Here is a 20,629-nt window from a genome sequence, read left to right as displayed (position 1 = left end):
ACTTCGCCTTGAATCCAGTTGAAATTCCTTTCTCCTCATCTCATTTCCTGTTGTCGCTTTCCCCAAAGCTAACCGCTCTCCAGTTTTCTATCTGGCTGACTTCTCTCTCTCTCTCTCCTTCTTTCCCTGCAGTCTTCCTCGTCTCTCACCCTTGATTGAGTACACTGCTTGTATTTTTCTCAGTAACAACCCCCCCCCCCCCTTTTTTTTTCTTAAAGCCTGTGTTTCCCAGGCCTTGCTATTTGAGCTCACAGCGGCTCAAAGCGTTCGCGCCTGTGTATCCTCGAATGTGTTGGTGTCAGAGAGGATTAGAATAACGAGCCGAGCGGTGCGTCCGTAACTGTACGCGGGAGCGTGGCCGAAACCAGCCAAGCAGAAGGAGAAGGAGGAACAGAGCTTCACATTTGCTGCATCCATCACTTTGGCTTCAGCCACTTGTGTTTCCTCATTTCATCCGCTCTTTTTCTCCTCTGCAGGGATGGGCGGGGGGGTCACCCTCCCCCCCTTTTTTTCTTGAATTGTGTCACTTGGCTGTTCACTCTCGTCCTGTCATCTTTATTTCCTTGTCGTTCTGCTCAGTGCCTCCCGCTGTTTTGCGTGCACACAGAAATGTGCACACTCTGTGTGTGTGTGTGTGTGTGTGTGTGTGTGTGTGTGTGTGTGTGTGTGTGTGTGTGTGTGTGTCTCTGCTTGTTTTGCACAGATAGTAGGGCAGGATATTCTCTAAGGCCAGCTCCGGTGATGCTTGATGAAAAGAAAACAAACACTGCTGCTGCTGCTGCTGTTGTTGTTGGTTTTTTTTTCATATTTTCTGCTTATTATGAATCTTGAGAGAAGGCACACACACTGCGCTGGAGAAGGCGAAAGATGAAAAAAAAAAAAAAGGGGAAGCGGCATGAAATGTAGGGAAAGTGAAATCAGGTTAAAGTTTATCTTGAAAGAGAAATCGAAAGCAGCCATGAAAGACAAGTCTTGCACTGATAAAAAAAAAAAGCAAACAAAGGAGGCTTCAGAGCAAAAGAGAAAAGGGATAAAAGGAAGAAAATGATAGGCAGGCGGAGGCAGAGGATTACAGACTGGTTTTATAATAAAGTCTTTAATCTAACATGTTGAATGGCAAATTACTGAAGAGGCTTATCTTTTCTTTTGTAACAGACTCACTCACCATGAAACATAAACACATGTACAGATATGTAAAACTGGAATTTGTACACTCCACCCTCAGACCAACAAACTTGTCATCCAGAAAAATAAAACCGTCCATCTCTTCCTTCTCCCCTGAACGGGAAGCTGTCACGCTGCATCTCTAGTTTTGGTAAAGACAGATGGTTTGTTAGGCTTGTTGCCATATTTACAACAGATCACATAGTTTTTACCCTGCATGTGACCATTTTCTGAGCACAGTTTAATTTAGTTCCCCAGTAAAACTCAGCAGGCAAACACTCTGATCATTTATTGTAGCTGCCTTTGTTTTAGCCTGTAAATCGCGCGGTAATGCAGCTGGAAGCAGGAGCTATTCAGATGAGTTTACAGATACTCAAGCACAGTGTTAGCAGCTTATTCAGGTCATTCAGCATGCAAACCAGTCCAAGCTGGAGGTGGAATAGAAGAGAAACAAGTCTTTTAGTCCTTTCAAGCTTGATCCTGATGTCGTGCGTTTGCGTGCTTGCTAACATTAACCACTGGGAAAGTGTACGTTCAGGTGTCAGCTTACACAGTGGGAAGGTATTGAGGTTTTGCAGTCATGTGACTGCTAACCATGAGATGTTACCTTGGCCGCCATTTTACGTGTAACAGCACGTGTCAGGTGATTAAGGCCCCAGTCACACTGGCCTAGAGACCGGTCTGCAACCATCTGACAACCACCGGTCAAGAGGGAAAAATAAGATATTCCCCGATCAGTTGAGGAGTGGTTGCTGGAGGTTGAAGGCGGTCGCTGTGACGCTAAAGCTAAAGCTCCTCTTTGCGATTGCTTTGGTTGCTAGCGGATTGTCGCGGTAGCCTTTGGTTTTCACAGAATGGTGACTTGCCTGCAAACATTCAGCAGCTACACCCAGAGCGGTAGTGAAACTGTAAAAAGTGTGACACAGACTGGAAACTGAGACCATTTGCCTTCAAAGTAAAAGTTGCACCTGATCAGTAATAGACGGTGGATGAAATGTCTCGCTGTCTTAGCTGCTGTTTGACCATTTCAGCTCTACATTTACTGCAAAGAAACGGTTAAAACGTAAAAAAATAAATAAAGGCGAGTCGAGCCACGTGGGCGGCTCTTTGGATGTGTGTAAAATTGTCCAGCTTGGATAATTTTGATGACTCTGGTTGTAGTTTGCCGTCCACAGCTGGAAAGAGACGGTGTGAGATGACTGTGCAGGGTCTGTGTACAATGTGCAACACTGATTTACTACAAAACATACAATTTTGGCAGAGCAGTGTCACCAGAATAATTTCACACATCCTGGTGGTTATTGTGGGAATGTAGAAAATTAGACTTTTTACCTGTTAGAAAATATGCTGTAATTTTACTGTTACACTGTGTCATCAGAATGCCTTCATACAGCAATGGTCTGATGAATACACTGCTACAGTTTTGTTTTTTTTTAAAGCCTTTGCCAGTAATCTTTTATGGTGCATATTCATAAATTGAATTTTCTGGCTGATTGAAAAATGAATACATCAATAAAATGGTTGGGGGAAGTGTTTTTTTTATAGATTATTTCTGCTCTGGAGTAGTTTTGGTTTTGTAAAATGAGTCATTAAAACACAGTCACACACATTAAAACACTCACACTGGGAATGCTGGAGTAAGCCCATGATGTTTCTGGTTACTGGGTTGAGCAACATCCTGCAAGGTCGCAGGTCATGAATGAGAGCGGGAGGAAAAAGAAGATTGGAGGGAATTCGGGTGCGCTGGGTGAATGAGGAGGATTACAGGACGGAGATGAAATAAATATATGAGGAAAGTAAATGAGAGCAAGAAGAGGCAGGGGAGGGAAATCTAATAACAGCGGGAAGTAAAGGGATAAAGACTGAGATAAGAGGCAGTTACGTCATCTTAAAACGCAGATAGCGCTTGTATAGTTGCATCAACAAGTCAAAGCGGTGGAGCGTGTGCCTTGTTGCAGAGCTCAGGTGTCGTCTTAATTTATGAATGAAGGTTGTTGTTGTGAATTATTGTGCAATGATTCACACAGTGCATGAATCAGCCTCCAGAGAAGCAGTCATAACACCGTGTTGTATTACAGACCCCACAGGGTGCGCTTCACCGTCTTTGTTTGTCTCAGCGAGGGTTTAAGGTTTATCCAGCGTCACAGATTGAAGGCAGAGGCACCAGATCGTATCTTGCTCGCAGCTGGCTGCTTGCCACTTATGTATTTTGCGAAGAATAAGTGGGACTAACAACAGGACATTGTGAATACGCTTAAAGGACACGTCTGGTATTTTGCATTGTCAGCAAGTCATTGATTTGATTGTTTTGATTTTTCTTCATGGGGTTTGTTGGAGGAAGTGTAGGGCATCTTCCCAGCAATCTCACATAATCTACCCTCCAAGCTGGTTCTGTGATAAGGTACAGTTCTCAGGAAGCCTTAAACATAAACTGTCAGAGCTGGGTGGCTGAACTGAAAGCAGGAGAATTATGTTGTACTATTTATTGGATTTGAAAGCTGACTGAATGGGACTCCAGTGGGACTGCTGCATTAATGTTCAGCCATACTGACAAACAGGAAAAGTAATCTGAAGATGGCTATCTGTTTTGCAGTTTCACACCCGGCTATCCAGTGTCAAATGTCAGCTCTGTCCCCTTCCCCCCTTTAGGGTCAGATGCAGGGTCAGAAAATCGGCAGTGAAGGTCTAGCTTAGTATGTCTGAACTATTTCCTGGTGCAGCAACAGAAATTCAGTTTAGTTGAATAAAGTTCTTTTTTTTTTTTTTTTTTTACATATCACATGACAGGACAGCTGATTCACTCCCATGATAAATACAAGGAGACACAAGATGTTTTAAGGGAAATATTTTTGCTCTTTTTTTGGGGAGATCCTCATCAGGGCTTTAGACATCTTTAAAAGACAACCATTTTAAGGATTAAAAATAATAAGGAGACGTTAAATACTGTAAGGTAAAAAGCAGAAATGTGGTGAAATACTGTGTTAAAGAGAAGGTGTCACTTTGCATATAGCAGCACCCGCCCTTTAAACTCACTTGCACAACTCGCTTTTACTGTGAAGACATTTTAAAGCCAGAAATAACAGCAGCATATGCTAGCAGTGTCATATTCCCACACAGACAATGGAGAGTTACTCAAGCACACACTCACAACATCGGTTCATACATGTGTAACTGCAGACTACAGAGGCCTGTATGTCCCCAGGGTGAAGAGCGTATTGACTAAAGTGGATGCACGGCTTCACAAATGAGAATAAATTGGCCCCGCGGGACTGGAGCACCACCTTTATGGTTTGCGTGTGTTTGTGTTTATGTGTCTCGGTGGGTAATTGGACCACATTCTTGTTAAAGGGAGTGCTGTCACACATGTTTGATGCAGAGAAATCAGGAAGTGTCCCACGCAGATTCTTTCATTCACAGATGTAACATCACAGATGCGCTCGACACAACGCAACTCACGGGCACGGCTTTCACGTGTCCCGCTTTGTTTCTGAGGCCACAGCTTTATATCTGCGTATAAAAGCAGTCGCCCAGGCAGAGTTAAGCTCATTATACATGGTGTCGGATGTGGTGATGTAATGACAATGAGAGTGCGCATTAGGAGACTCTGCCAGCTTAGCCAGGACCCCCAACCCCACCCCAAACCTCCTCCCTCCTTCATACATTCATAACTAAAACAACAAACTTTACATAATCCTTTTGTTTTTTTAACTTTGCATGCTTACTTTGAGTGCTTTCACACTTAAATAAGTAATGACCTGTAGCCTGAATAAACACATTGTTATTTTTGCTAATTAATAATGCCTCACTCGCCCCTCCTGCTTATGCCTCCCTTCTTCTTTTTGTTGTGCAGGAGAAGCAAAAAACATCCCTCCTTACCCGGGGCCAAACAAGATGAGGGACTGTTACTGCACAGTCAACCTGGACCAAGAAGAAGTCTTCAGGACCAAGATTGTGGAGAAGTCACTTTGGTACAGGCCCAGTTGTCCTTTTTCTACTCTTTCTTTTCGTACTCCTTAACCTTTTTGTGTAGCTTACTTGTGACAGTGAAATAATAACCACCTTCTCACTATGTTAAAAATGCCATTTTGCTTGAGAGTTGTCCCCCGGATTGATACAACCACCGGCTGCTTGGGGAAAATTTGTATTCCCCAACTGACTGGGGGTGGTTCCTGCAGGTTGCTAGCTCTCGCTGGTGAAACTGAATGCAGAGAAGGTGTTGTGCCAACGGATTGCCACAGATACCTGTAGTTTTTCATGTTTGCCTGCAAATACTCGCCAACTGCAACCCGAGCACCGGAAATAGAGAAAGGCTCGCCTTCAAAGTAAAACTTGTAGCGAACATTTTTTGAAGGGTGCAGCTTTTACTTTGATCAAATGGTCTTCATTTCTGGTTTGTGTTGTACTTCACACAGTTTCGCTACAGCTTGGAGAGTAGCTGGACAGTGTTTGTAGACAAGTCCATCACTTCCATTCAAACCACATCAACATGCTAGCGACCAAAGCAATCACAAGGAGGTTTTTGCCAGGGAATACCCTAGCAACACGTGGTTGCCAGATGGTTGCAGACCAGTCTCTAGACCTGTGTGATTGGGGAGACTTATTTACGTGACCCTACACTGACAAAATGATTGCCAGATGCCTAAAATGTTACAACTTAATACAACTTAAAGTTGTTTTGACACCTGCAGTTTGTTTACTCTGATTTGATTCAGTGGATGAGTGGGTGAACTCTATGCAAACCTAAATGCATCACTATGGAAACTTTCAGTGCACTTATTGGTTATTACTATGCTTAAATCTTCACAAATAATATGGGGGGGGGGGGGGGGGGGGGGGGTAAACTGATTAAACAGGTGTTCCTCAGATGAATAGACTACCATGCTTTCAACATGATGATATCTGTGCTGTTGCTCACACACGAGGGAAAGCTGAGAAGACAAAAACAGTGGAGTCAAAATGTACATAGCCGGAGGGGCTTTATTTTCCTCAAGTGATTCATTGACAAAATCAATCACCGCTGAAGAAGAAAAGGAAAAAAAAATTGTGATTGAGATGTTTACACAGAGGGGAAAGTACACTCACAACCTGACTATTAGTTTCCCCAACGAAGACGCACCTTGTCAGACAATACTGAAAAATACTTTGGAGGCAGGAATAGTTTGCAGATTAACCAACCAGTCCATCGATTAGCTCACCTTAACGTGACAGGGTCACTTTGTTACTTTACGAACATGACAGGGTGTGTTTCATAGAATACTTAACATCAAAATACTTGTGTAGAAATAAAAGTATTAATTTAAAATATGATGTTATTATCAGATAATCCATTTATTTTAGTGCATCCTGGAAGGCACTTATTCGGTATAGCAGAGAATGCAGCACAACTTTAATAGCAAGGCTCACAACAGAATGCATTTACCGTAGCAAGAAACACTTGCTACACTTTGTTACTATGACTTCTATATCTAAACCAGTAGTTTCTCATGATAATGAGAGAACTGATCAGTTTTTTCTCCCTTAATTTCATTATATTTGTGACGTGGCTCTGCATTTGGCAGAACACATTACTGACATGTGACCTGAATTTCTTTAGTCATCTTTCAAAGTCTGTGTTTGTTGTGCAGCATGCTCTATCAGACAGATCACAGTTTGCCTTTCCCTCTTCTCCCCTCCAGTCCGTTCTATGGGGAGGACTTCTACTGCGAGATCCCGCGTAGCTTCAGACACCTCTCCTTTTACATCTTCGACAGGGACGTCTTCAGGAGGGACTCCAGTATCGGTGAGTAAGCAACTGAAAACTCACCTTTTCACCTCTCATTACGGGTGTAACGATTCTGAAACCAAGGCTAAATCCTGTCCCACCCTTTGCTTCAACTGCTGAGTTCTTTTTCATCGGTAGTAGTGTCCTAGAAAAGACACGCAGTGCAGCAGCTCGGCGTGCAAGTGTAGCCACAGACAAACAAGATATGTGTTGTGTGGGTGCCATGGTAAATATATTCACCACAGGTTTTTTTGCTATTCTTCCTCACACCTCCCACCATTGTTAGGCCTCCTGCTGTGATTGGTTGTTAACTTGTATCTCGTATCTGACTAGACACTTCCATCGTAGGCAGACAGGTGACTGAAAACACTGTCAGCTCCAATTCTGTCGAAAACATTTTATCACCATGAGCGTCCCACTGCATGCATAATTTGGACAAGTTTAAGCTGTTGGTTGGGAGAGGCAAGCACGGCGGTGGTCTCACTATTATTTTTTCATGGGAGTCCGTTTAGGTGGGTGCACACACCTGGTGAAACCATTCGTGTGTTGCTCTGAGGGTGTAAAATCAAAAGTAAAAACTTGGTTAAGTTCATAGCTGACATTTAGCTGACTTAACCTTTCGAAGTTCTCAGAGTGTCAGCTGTTAACTGAAAGGGAAAGAGCCAGTCAGAGCAGAACAGAGCATCCCTCCCACTGATCAGATTCAGCACCTACCGCATACCCAACCACGCTTCACTTCCTGTGTTTTGATTTGCTGTCATGGGTGACGGGGTCTTACATGTTTACATTCCACCAGGCGCTGATTGGGTACCAGTGTCTGTCTCCGTGGAGACGTGCAGACTCAGTGATGTTTCATGGTAGACTTAAATGAAAAATAAAAGTATCTGGACGTTTAGTTGTTCCATGACTCAGCATCCCGCTGCTCTGGATCAGGCCGCCTTTTCAAAGACCTCAAACTGCTGCAACAGCTGAGCTTCTTCTTCTTTGCCCACAGATAACATTGTTTGGATTTCTTTTTGTCTTGCACAATATAGTCTGGTGATCTTAATATTTTATGGAATCCCGATAGTTTAATGGCCATTTTTGGCAATTCAGCTGCTCTTACTGAAGGAGAGACAGATATTGTGGCTTTTGCGTCACTCAGCCTCTTCCAGATGAGATGATTTGATGCATTTTCTGCATTCTGGAAAAAAATACAGTCAAAATTCTCCAATTAATGCTTCAAGATGAATGAGAAAAAAAGAAAGGATTTTTAAACATCACCGTTTTCACCTGAGGAGCAATCTTTAACCAGCTATTACCCACTACAGCTCCACATGGCTAATTATCATGTTATTACAGAACCGGCAGGATGTCAGAAAATGGGAAGAGGAACTTCATCATGAGCTGTGGATGTTTATATAATGTCTCAGCTTCAGAACCGTTACACCCTTAACTCTATCTGCTAACTTCATGCTTTTTTTTCTTTTCTTTTTTTGTGTACTAAATGCTATTGCAGGCTTATGAGGTACAATTCATATCCATGTTTTCATTAATTTAGTTTTTAGTTAGCGCAATGAGCACAATGAGGAGCTTATTTTGTAAATCAGGATGTTCTGGAACAAAGAGAGAGGGTGCTTTTGAAAAATCCACAGTGCCATCCACACTCCACAGTTTCTACATTTTATCACCAGCACTGGTCCATAAATTTTCCAGTGACAAAGTGCACAGAAAAAGTTGTCTACAATAGGATATCAGATCCTAGATTAGAAAAATGCTTTGACTTAAATCACCATATCAGACTTGCCACTTTTTAACATTGAAATAAAAATGTCCCTAGAGCTGTGAAGAAGCTCAGGACTCAAACTGAGGATAGCTCCTGATTTAGCAGTAAAATTGTGACTGTTTGTGTGACAGCTTATTTGTGCATGGTCCAGATTAGTACAGATTGCATCTTATGTGCATGCAATAGCATTCCTTGCTGTTGGATATAGTAAAAAATAAATAAATAAATAAATAGACCCTCTGTTACTACTAAATACTAACAGTATTGCTAATGTTTTGGGGGGGTTGGTAGAAAAGGGGGGGGGGGGGGGGGGGGGGGGGGGTAGAGTTAGCGATTAAAGAAAATCCCAAATAAATTCAAATTTGTGCACCTAAGTCTTAAGTCATTAAAGTAGTATGCTGTACAATCACTCCACCCAGGAAAAAGGACAGTTCAAAGAAATGACTAATGCCCAGAATTATCAATACATTCATACCCACGATGAGTGGATATAAACCTCTGACCACAGTTGTATGTAGACTCTGTGTATGTATATGTATGTCGGTATGGTGGGTGTGGCTGCTATATAACAGTGTTTTGGATAGAAATACATCTCAAAGGTGTGTGTGTGTGTTTGTTTGTGTGGGCAGATGTTTCTGTCAGTGTCATTGGGTGTGTCAGTGTATGTATTGGTGGGTTTGGATGTGCTGTGTGTGTGTGTGTGTGTGTGTGTGTGTGTGTGTGTGTGTGTGTGTGTGTGTGTGTGTGTGTGTGTGTGTGTGTGTTAATGTTAGTGGGTGTTGCAAAAAACTGGCTGGTTTCAGAGTAGAAATAACAGGTCATTTCCAGGCTACTGAAGTGCACTCTGTGCGTATTTCTGTGCTGGGTGACTGTGTGCATTAAAAAAGCAATTAGCTAGTTGTTTTACTGTACATGAACAGACATGTAAGTGTGTATGTGGGTGTTTGTCAAGCATTCACTGTATAGGTCACAGTGGAGCACGTAGGCTTTTTGGGCTGCATGAAGTAAGTTGTGTTTTTCAGCTCATTTATCTTTTTGTGTTAACATGTGTGTAGGCAAGGTTGCCGTGAAGAAAGAGGACCTGCAGAAATATCATGGGAAAGACACCTGGTTCCAGCTACAACCTGTCAGCGCTGACTCAGAGGTGCAGGTCAGTACAAAAAGAGCACGCAGACACACTTCTTGTACAATCTCCAGTTGTTTTGTTTTGTACAGGACTGGAGACTTTTTTGTGTCTCTTCTAAAAAAAAAAAAATGCGCGGAGTTAAAAACATAATATTTTTAATGCCAAGTAGCTGCTTCAGTTGAAGCAACATTCAAAGCAAAACTAAACCATAAATCGTCAATAGCAAGAGGAAACCTTAATTTGGGTCAGTCTTATAATAGCTGTAGATTTCTAATCTCCACTTAATGCAAATTTAACAGTTCACAGCATTAATCCCATCACACAGCAGGACAGCCATGTTCCCTTTTTCCCTATACACTGATAAGCTTTGAAATTTTTGTTGTAGTAGCTTATTGGAAGCCCACACGGATTTATTTTTTGGTTCCCTTGTTGTTTCAGTATGAGAGTTTTTAATGAAAAACCAAAAACAATCAACAGTGGGAGTGGGGGGGGGGTATCAGGAAGGGCATCTGGTGTAAAAATCTGCTAAATCAAATATGGAGATCCATCCCCTGTATCAAGGGAGCAGTTGAAAGAAACATTTAGCTTCCGCTAGCAAATACTAGCTAAAGTTAGTTAACAGCTGACATTAGCGAACATTATCAGTTCAGTACCAAAGGCTAGGCTCAGGTAAGGTCACCTATTCAACCAGGTGAGCACAATTAATATTAGCTAACTTTCATTACCATTAGGAAACATTTGCTAAAGTAAGCTAAATCTAGCAAACATTAATTAACATTAGTTAATATTAGCAAACACTAACCTTTGCTACATAGGTCACCTGCTTAATCATTGATTTTGTACGGAAATAGAAGTGTTTCAAAAGTGCTTGTATCAAAATTTTTAAATATTACACACATGCCCTACATGAAGTACATGCATATATGCAGCGCGAATCAGGGCAGAACCCAAACAAACAGACTGTGTGTGCACCTGAAACATTTGAGGCTGCAAGGTCAAAGTCACCTGTGTCTCTGTGTCTACATAAAAAACATTTCTTCACCTCCAAGAGTGAACGCACAGCTTCTATAAAATTACTCTGTGTGTGTCAGGAATGAATGAAATCAATGGCAGCTGACTGACAGATGTGAGAGCTGGTGTTTGGACTGCAGGTTGTTGTTTCCATCGGCTGTTCCCGTGTGAGAACAGGTTCATGTGTTCATGTTCAGTGTGGCACTGTTTGCAATCTCTCTGTTACCACTGACATGTCTCTGTCAGTCAAATGCAAAACATTAGGCAAAGAAACAATATTTTGCATTGTGTTCTTCTCTTTCCCCTCACTCCCAACCAGTCATGGCAGATGACCGCCCCTCCCTGAGCCTGGTTCTGCTGGAGGTTTCTTCCTATTAAAAGGGAGTTATTCCTTCCCACTGTCGCCAAGTGCTTGCTCACAGGGGTCGTGTGATTGTTGGGGTTTGTTGGGGTCTTTACCTTGCAATATAAAGCGCCTTGAATTGTTGTGAATTGGCGCTATAGAAACAAAACTGAACTAAATGGAATTTTATAGCACTGTCCACCATAGTTAATATACATGTGCAGTATTTTCTACTATTCACTATTCAGCAGTGTCAATCACCCACACACATGCACACACAGAGTGTGAGACACAGTGAACAGTAACATCTGCAGACAGATGGGTGTGTGTGTAACCCTGGAGCAGAGATCTGAAACAGAGACACATTCATCCGAGGAGCCAGGGAGAGGAAGGATGTGTGAGAGAACGAGACAAGAGAGAAAAAGCGAATGTGATGGATCAGATGAAGTAGGAAGATAGAGTGTCTCTCTTCTCTTTTCAATAGAGGACACATTGTTTTGCCTGTGTGCGCATGTGTGTGTGTGTGTAAGTGTGCGTGTGTTTGTTCTCTCTGCTTGAATCGCACAGAAAGAGCAATGCCTGTAGGTTTGCATACTGATGCTGTTAATTAATGGAGCTTTTCTAGACAGCTGCACTGCTACACTGTCATCATGTCATTAATCCAATCACTTCAGAGGAAGAGTAACTTCAGGCTCACAGCTATTTTCAGAGAAGTGTCTCTGTTAGTGAAGGAATTCCACTTGGTCATGATTGTGTGCTTTTTGTTTCGGTGTGGAGATTTATCAGAGATGAGTTACTCTGTATTTGTGTGTGTGTATTGAATCAAACTTACTATCTATGGATCGGCCCTTTTCTGAGAAACTGTTGCAGCCATAATGCCCTACATAAGATAAAAAAAAAAACCACAAACAAACAAACAAAAAAAAACAAGATGCCATATTTGGTTAGATTGCTGTTGAAATTTGTCTTATGTCATAAGCCAACTCTATTTCCTGGATACTTGTAACGGTTAAAGTACGTGACCCTACTGTGGGCTGAATTTTGTATTGTGCGCTCGGTGGACAAACAGTGGGTGTGCTTTTGTATTCTACAGGGAAAAGTGCACCTGGAGCTTCGCCTGAGTGAAGTCATCACTGACAGTGGAGTCATCAGCCATAAACTGGCCACACGGTGAGGCTACACATACACACACACACACACACACACACACACACACAGATAAAATGTTTTCCTGCTTACATTCATGTGCATTTACACATAAAAATATGGCGCCCTGTGTTTTTACTACTACTGTCTTACTTCATTTGGCAATTTCATACCACTTTTCTTTGTACCGCTGATGGTGGTACAAAGAAAGTGGAGTTTATTGAAAGAAAAGAAAGTAAAATTTACTTACTCTTCTTCACAGATTCATAGCTATATTCACTTATGGCCACTTTATTAGGTACATGTTGCTAGTAATGGGTTGGAGCTCCTTTTGCCTTCAGAGCTGCCTTAATTCTTCATGGCATAGATTCAACAAGGCGCTGGAAACATTCCTCAGAGATTTTGCTCCATATTGACAGGACAGCATCACACAGCTGATATAGATTTGTCAGCTACACATCCATGATGCGAATCTCCCATTCCATCACATCCCAAAGGTGATTGAGATCTGATGACTGTGGAGGCCATTTGAGTACAGTGAACTCATTGTCATGTTCAAGAAACCAGTTTGAGATGAATTGAGGTTTGTGACATGCATTATCAGAAGATTGGTACACTGTGGTCATAAACATTTGGTTGGCAGCAATTTTTTGGTAGGCTGTGGTATTTAAATGATTCTCAGTTGGTACTAATGGGCCCAAAATCTGCCAAGAAAGTATCCCCCGCACCATCACACCACCCGCAGCCTGAGCTGTTGATACAAGGTAGGATGGATTCATGCTTTCAAATTCTGACCCTACCGTCTGTATGAGACTCATCAATTGTAGCCTCAGTTTCTGGTTCTTAGCTGACAGGAGTGGCAGCCGGTGTGGTCTTCTGCTGCTGTGGCCCGTCTGCTTCAAGGTTTGATGTGCTGTGTGTTCAGAGATGCTCTTCTGCATGTCTTGGTTGTAACAAGTGGTTATTTGAGGTAGTGTTGTCTTCCTATCAGCTCAAAGCAGCATGATCTCTGACCTCTGGCTCTCACCAGATATTTTCTTGTTTTTGGTCCATTCTCTGTGAAGCCTGGAGATGGTTGTGTGGGAACATTCCCAGTAGATCAGCTGTTTTTGGAATACTCCCAACAACCATGGCACATTCAAAGTCACTTAAATCACCTTTCTTCCTCATTCTGATGCTCAGTTTGAACTTTTTAACTTGGATATGTTTTGGCTTCCCAAGTTTCCATCAAGCTGTCCTTTTCACACCATGCTAAGAATGAAACTCTGCTATTTGAAGTATAACGGTAACTTCACTGTGCTATAATGTTTTTGGACTGGCAGCGAGTTACTCATTTACAGTCCCTCCTCTTTTATATGTGTGAATCAAAATGTGGCAAAGACACTGTTTTTCTGTACGCGTCCCTTTGCAGTTGTAAAATGTGAACGTATTCATATGTGACAGGTAAACTTGAGCGATGACTAACAGATCGTGCTCATGGATGAGTTATTGTGTTTACGAGTGTGTGTGTGTGTGTGTGCTTGTTGGCTTTCCGGCCTCTGCAGCATGCTGCAGTACAGTCTGATGGTGAGCCAGTGTGGCTCTGTTCCCAGAGCACATCGCGGGTAAGGAGCTTAGAGCAGAAAGCAGCAGGTCATCTAGTCAGATTTCTCTAGAAAGACACGTGTACGAGAAACGGAGAGAGCTTTGTCCATTCAGCTCTCAAAGGAATCCTAGCCGTCATTAATTTAACGTTAAAGTGGCGTAAACTGAAGCTTCAGCTTCATTCACATCTTCAGAGTTGAGTTCTGTGTGTGCATTTTACTTATTGCACTGCATTATCCTCTATATTTGATACTTTTACACTGAGCTGCTTTAATTTCAACACGTATTTGTTAAGTTCTTTTAACTACATTTAGTAGGCCATTTTAAATTCTGCTTCTGTTGATCATGAAATTATATATTACAATATTACTTAATAGTTTAATTAAATTAACGTAGTTATTTTGATTTTAGATTAGGTTTTTTTTTTTTTTTTAACCTTATTGGTAAAAAACATATTGGGCAGCATGGTGGTTAGCACTGCTGCTTCACAGGTCCTAGGTTTGAATCCGCCATCTGGTCGAGGCCTTTCTGTGTGGAGTTTGCATGTTCCTCTCGTGTCTGTGTGGGTTCTTTCCAGGTACTCTAGCTTCCAACATGCAGTTAGTGGGGTTAGGTTAACTGGTGATTCTAATTGCCCATAGATGTGAATGCGAGTGCGAATGGTTGTCTGTCTGTATGTGTTAGCCCTATCTTATTGTGATATTTGTTTGAACATAATGGTTTTATTTCATTAAGGTGCATGTCATCCTGCTTATTTAAGCTTTCGTCTTATTTTTGTGTTTTTAGTTCATTCTGTTGTAACAAAGGAAATTCTCAGTGTTGGGATCACTTCTTATCTTGTCCTCAGACAGCGTGGCTCCAGAGTAACATGCAATATTATGATATTAATTTTGGCATGTTAATGTGGGTCTAAGCCTCAAGTGGCCATTAAAGGAACTGCAGTTTTGCTAACTTTTAGTCCCAGATGTTGCTGCTTGACTTAAAGGTACAGCGTGGAAAATCTCACTGCTAGATGCCAGTAGATTGCAGATTGCAGTCAACTCTTACCCCTCCCAATCCAAGTGCATAATTCTAGCTGTGGTGACCACTATAGGACAAACATGTTGAAAAAACAAAAAAACTTTTCAGATGGTAGAACATACTGTAGGTATGATCCTTCATATCTGGAGTCTGAAGGTGCAGGTACAAATTAAAATTTGCCTCCATGACATGCAAACACCTACAAATTCTGATTTACTCCACCTTAGGCATACTACGCATGTGTCCGGTCTCTATAGTCACATACAGAAGACACGATTAGGCAAAACAGTGATGTACAACTCAGCTACTTTATTCAAGATGGTGGGGCATCAGTTAGTTGGAAGATGTAATAACACTGATATGTATATTTATGAATACAACATTCTTTTTTTCTACTAAATAAACTCAGAAAAATTACTTTCTGTACCTTTTAAAAAAAAAAAAAGAGTTATCCTGGTTTTGCAGATTATGCACATTTCCTTTTCCTTTCCTCCATCTGACACCTGGGTGAAGGCTACATGTTATTCTACATGTAGCCTCGAGCCTTTCAGGATGAGTTGCGGTTTGTAATGCTCACTTGTTTCTAATTTCCACCCTCTGTATTTCCCCCCCCCCCCCATTTCTCAGCTTGCAACCGCAAATATCACTGACTCAGATTCCCTTTAGGCAGTGTATCAGAGTTCATGCACGATCTTTGTGGGGCCTGTGTGAAAAGAGACAGGTGAACTAAGGCTGAGAAAACTGATGACTCCCGACTTTACATCGTAAATCCTTCTTCCATCACTGGGAAACATTGACAGACAGAGTTAAGTTGGTCACATAAAACCATGAGATACATCAGAAGATAAGACGTGCCTTATAATGCCCCCACTCTCATATGATACAGTGGTGCAGCCATCAATGACACTGATTCATAATCTACTCTATTTGTCTGGGCTGTGATGTAATTGGTTTCCCTTTTATTTGAGTGATATTGTTTTGACAGGAACGTGGGCGCAGCAGTGAAGCACATTAACCTAATATGAGCGATGTCGCCTAAAAAAATAATACGTCTGCATCCCCACCGCTGTCTGGCATGCCAGAGCTCACAGCAGCGATGAGAGAGTGAGAGAGAGCGGCCGGGATAGTAGGCCAAACGGGGGTTATATAAACAAGCTTACTGGACAGGAAGTGCTCTGGCATTAGTGACGCTTAACCCAGCCCATTCCTTATTCCTTATTAGGGGACGTGTGTGTGCGCGCGTGTGTGTGTGTGTGTGTGTCTCTTCAGTTGTGGACAGCGCTGTGATTTGCTGTGTAATTTATCATGCAGTGTGACTAGTGGTGCATCACAGGTGGTGACACACAGGAAGTGATTCGTCCCGCTGGGTGTCCTGTTTGGGTGCTAATCTCCTTACAGAATGATGTCATGGGGCAGGAGGACAGCGGTGACGCGTAAACATAGATAGATGACGGTGAATCACACTGAAAACTTGTTTTATTTCCTGACCTGAACTGTTTTATGGACGACCAAGTCTAAAATTTGCCATTTTCAGTGACTTTAACCAACGTTCGGTTATTTTTTTCAGTCTTAGTGCTTTAAAAGGCAACTTTGTACTATACAGAGTGTTTTCTGTAGCACATTAACAGGCAATGTCCCATAAATGAAATCAAAAGTATACTTACAGTATACTATAGGGTGAGAATTAGCATATGCAAATGTAAATAACATAAAATGTTGCTTGTATACTGTGTTTGCAGCATAAATTATCTGGCATAATTTCATACATCTGCATATTGTCTAATTTTTAGCGTCTTGAAATGCAGCGTGTTTATTTATAATGAAATAGGTGAACTACATATCGCAGTTTTTTAGAAAATTAAACATTCATGAGTCCTGCTGATGTACCAAAAATCTGCCTGTGCTCAGTTTGCTCCCTTAAACTAAATCTTTGTCTATTTTCCTGTTTTTGTGCTTATTATTTTATTTTCCTGTAACCTCTCACAAAGTGACGGCCGTGTCGTGACCGTAGTTGCCGAATCGTGCTGGATTTAAAATTGGCACAGGCACTTGCCAAACAGCTCAAAGGGAATTACTTTCTTACATCTTTTTTTTTCATGTGTTTCTCAGCACTGCCCAGTGGGGGATTTGTCCCAGAATGCCCCAATGTTCACATTGTGCCAGCCGCTGGCATTAAAATTACTTTTTTTTTTTTTTTTTAATAAAGTGTTCACACAGAATGGTGGCAGAAAGTTGTGATAGAAGATTTAGTTTTTCCCCAATTTGAAAACAGAGTTTTATTCATGCATACAGTTGATTTTGAGCTGCGATTTTGGATGTGTTGCCATACACTGTTATGTGGTCGATTGGCAGGTGCACCTAAAGTCGCTGCCTTGCATTGGTGCAGCCAAGCTGAGAGCTGAAAGCACAACATATCTGCGGGGAAATGTATGCCCCCCCCCCCACACACACACACACACACACACACACACACAAAATGACATCACCAGCCCATGATGGCAGCACCCATTTCTGCCTCACTTTTTGCACAATAGGAGGAAGTGGTGACACATTGTCTGTTGTTAAATAGTCCATGGGTAAAGCTGAATGGACATTTCCAGCGGGAAAAGCACGGCATTAATCACATTAATCATGGTTTAAACTGCATTTAACACGTAACAAAGCCTATTGGCCAGCAGCAGGAATACCTTTCTTAGAAAGAGCTTCAAGTGTTATCTGAGACTCTGGATTATTTTTAAAAAGTTTTGTTTTTCTGAGAGGGACTGATGGTAAATTTCTATAATGTCTTTAAACTAAAAAAAAAAAAAGATTCTTAAGTGAAATTTAAACTACTTTGAGTCATTTTTAGTACTAAAATACAGAGAGCCTCCAGAACAAACTCATTACAACAGCACAATCATCTACTCTTCACATGCAGGTCGTTCGTTGGCCATTTACCTCCACAGAAACGTGCCCGTGTGTTAATATGCTACATAGTCTGAGACTCTTACTGTCTCCGTGGGCTGATGAAGGATTGCGTGTCAGCTCTCAGCGATCTTGACAGTACTCATGACCCTATTACTAGTAATATGATTAACTGATTATATAAAGTGTAATGGTGCTTTAAGAGTCCTTCGGGAGTATATTCAGACTGTTTTGTTTTACCATTGGCATTTTGTCGAACTCTTTATCCTGCCCCCCTTTTTCTTCCTTTTGCTACTTTTCTTCTGCTGCTATTTTTACATTAAACAACCAAAGTGTTACTCTTTAGTAAGAATTGGATACTATAATAATAAAAGAAATGCATAACACTTAGAATAATTAAGATGTTGTAAGAACGTCTGGCTTTTAAAAGCTGTTATTCTACACGACTTGTAGGACTATGATGTGTAATATTTGGATGAATAACAGGTTAATGTGTTGCAGTTGTGTGTGTGTGTGTGGTGTGTGTGTGTGTGTGTGTGTGTGTGTGTGTGTGTGTGTGTGTGTGTAAGGCTGTACAGCACGTGCTCCTTCACTGATGTTCGTTTTGTCTGTTTCTGCAGAGTGTTGGAGTGCCAAGGTCTTCCGATCGTCAACGGCCAATGCGACCCCTACGCTGCCGTGTCCTTACTAGGTCCTTCAAGGTGAGAGTTCGTACATAATTCAGCATGATTTTACTACTCAGCATGCGTAACTTGTTTAGCTTTGGATAAACATGGGCCGGGGGAGGACTTATCTCAGTCTGCTTTTCTTCACCACTCAGGTCAGAAGCCAAGAAGACCAAGGTGAAGAGGAAACCAACAATCCACATTTTGAGGAGGTTTTCTATTTTGAGGTAGTTGAACAAGAACTTAAAATAAAAAACAAACAAACAAACAAAAAAGCAGGAAGTGGACACATGAACAACACAAACAATTTTGTAATGTCATGGTCCTTAATTTTGAATAATATGAAGTCTGATTCAGAACAAGCATCCCGGTTCCTCTCTAAGGTATTTGGTTAGTTCCAGTCACTGACGCTACCGTTATCATTATCATAACTGAACTTGAGGGAGATCAAGTTTTAAGATAAAACCTCAAACATCACACCTCCTCCCGCCCTATCAGCAGCAGTATATGCACAGGCTTCACAGCCCATGAGCAATGGGTGCTGCACTTTAGCAGGCTTCTGGAAGTTGACCAGTCGGAAGAAAATGGGCTTTTAGGGAGCAAGGCATTTAAGAAGCAGGAACCTTTTTCAAAGGATCAGCTGAGGGGCAGCATAAAGATAAATAGAGTTTTTTTCAGCTGTGAAATCTGCTAATTGTAGTGGACTTCATAATAAAACATAGAGTTAGAAATGAACATAATAAGTCCTCTTTAACTCTTTAAAGCAGCCATTTTATTAAACATAACATTAAGTGTTGCAAATAAACAAATTCCAGCGTGTAATTGAGAAGCAACAGTCATGTGAAAAAGAAAGTACATGCTTACTGCTTCTATAGGAATTAAGGGGTTAAGTAGCAGCCAGGTGTGGCTAATCAAATGCACTTGATTAACTGATCAGCAGCATGAGCACTTCTATAAAAGCTGAAGTTTTGGCAGTTTGCTTTTCTGGAATAGTCAGGTGTGTGTTCGCAGAGTCCCACAGTCTTCTTAGGAGCGGACATGTCAGCAAATTCATCCCAAAGTCAGACTGAGCAATGCTCAGAGAAACTGCAATAAACCCAAGAGCTACATCTCAGACTATACAGGCCTCAGTTAGTATGTTAAATGTTAAAGTTCATGACAGCACAATTACAAAAAGACTGAACAAGTATGGCTTGTTTGGAAGGGTTGTCAGGGTAAAGCCTCTACTCTCCAAAAGAACATGACAGCACGGCTTACGTTTGCAAAGCCGCATCCGAACAAACCGCAAGACTTCTGGAACAGTGTCCTTTGGACATACAAGACCTAAGTGGAGATGTTTGGCCATAATGCACAGAGCCATGTTTAGAGAAATCCAAGCACAGCATATCAGCAGAAACACCTCATACCACCTGTGAAGCACAGCGGTGGAGGGTGAGGATTTGGGCCTCTGTTTACCAAAGTATTGTAGAGTCAAACATGAAGCTTACAGCTAAAACTTGGCTGTAATTGGGTCGTTCAACAGGACAATGATGCCAAGCACAGCAGCAAATCTACAGCAGAATGACTGAAAAGGAAAGAATCAAAGCGTTGCAGTGGCTCAGTCACAGGACTGCAACTTTCTTTCTCACATGACTGTAGTTTCCTTGCAGAAAAGTATATTTTGTTTGATTAAAAAACACAATTATTATAAACATTTTTAAAGATAATTATGTATTGTAATGGTGAAGTGTGATAAAGGTTAAGAATAATGAGAATAATGTAAAGCAAATTGAAAGAAAAATGTTAGAAGCATGAATGGATTTTTACAAACAACTCACCGTTTGCATTTATTTATATTGTCTTTTATTTAAATATATTTTTCATAGACACACACGCCAGCTTTTATACTGGCCCCGTTAACCCTCGCTCGCTCTGACATTTTTCCTTTGCTCCTCCCTCTCGCTGGAGAACTTACACTGCTGTGGCCTCCTCGCTGTAGCACCAGCAGACAGCAGGACAAGACTGGGATTGATTCAGGCAAACCAAACAATCTGCCCCATTGATTTCTAGCTGACAAGAACGTCCTATTTATTCCTAACCACCACATGAACACAACTGTGCGTTCCCTGACATGGTTCGAGGCGCCAGCCTCCCCCCCCTC

At 41.6% G+C, this 20,629-nt stretch overlaps 1 protein-coding gene across 1 annotated transcript in view; it reads left to right on the top strand.

Annotated features, from left to right (window-relative positions):
- rasa3 (RAS p21 protein activator 3) overlaps positions 1 to 20,629 on the top strand; it is a 42,936-nt gene that overhangs the window by 8,640 nt on the left and 13,667 nt on the right. The window contains 7 exon segments of the mRNA XM_030724598.1: positions 5,015 to 5,132; positions 6,840 to 6,943; positions 9,746 to 9,840; positions 12,264 to 12,340; positions 18,445 to 18,525; positions 18,645 to 18,673; positions 18,676 to 18,716. Of these exon segments, the coding sequence (XP_030580458.1) occupies positions 5,015 to 5,132; positions 6,840 to 6,943; positions 9,746 to 9,840; positions 12,264 to 12,340; positions 18,445 to 18,525; positions 18,645 to 18,673; positions 18,676 to 18,716 (545 nt within the window).

This window comes from Archocentrus centrarchus, chromosome 3, assembly GCF_007364275.1.
Source record: "Archocentrus centrarchus isolate MPI-CPG fArcCen1 chromosome 3, fArcCen1, whole genome shotgun sequence".
Lineage (NCBI taxonomy): Eukaryota > Metazoa > Chordata > Actinopteri > Cichliformes > Cichlidae > Archocentrus > Archocentrus centrarchus.
Note: the sequence above shows the minus strand (reverse complement) of the source record. Positions and strands in the feature narration are given on the sequence as shown.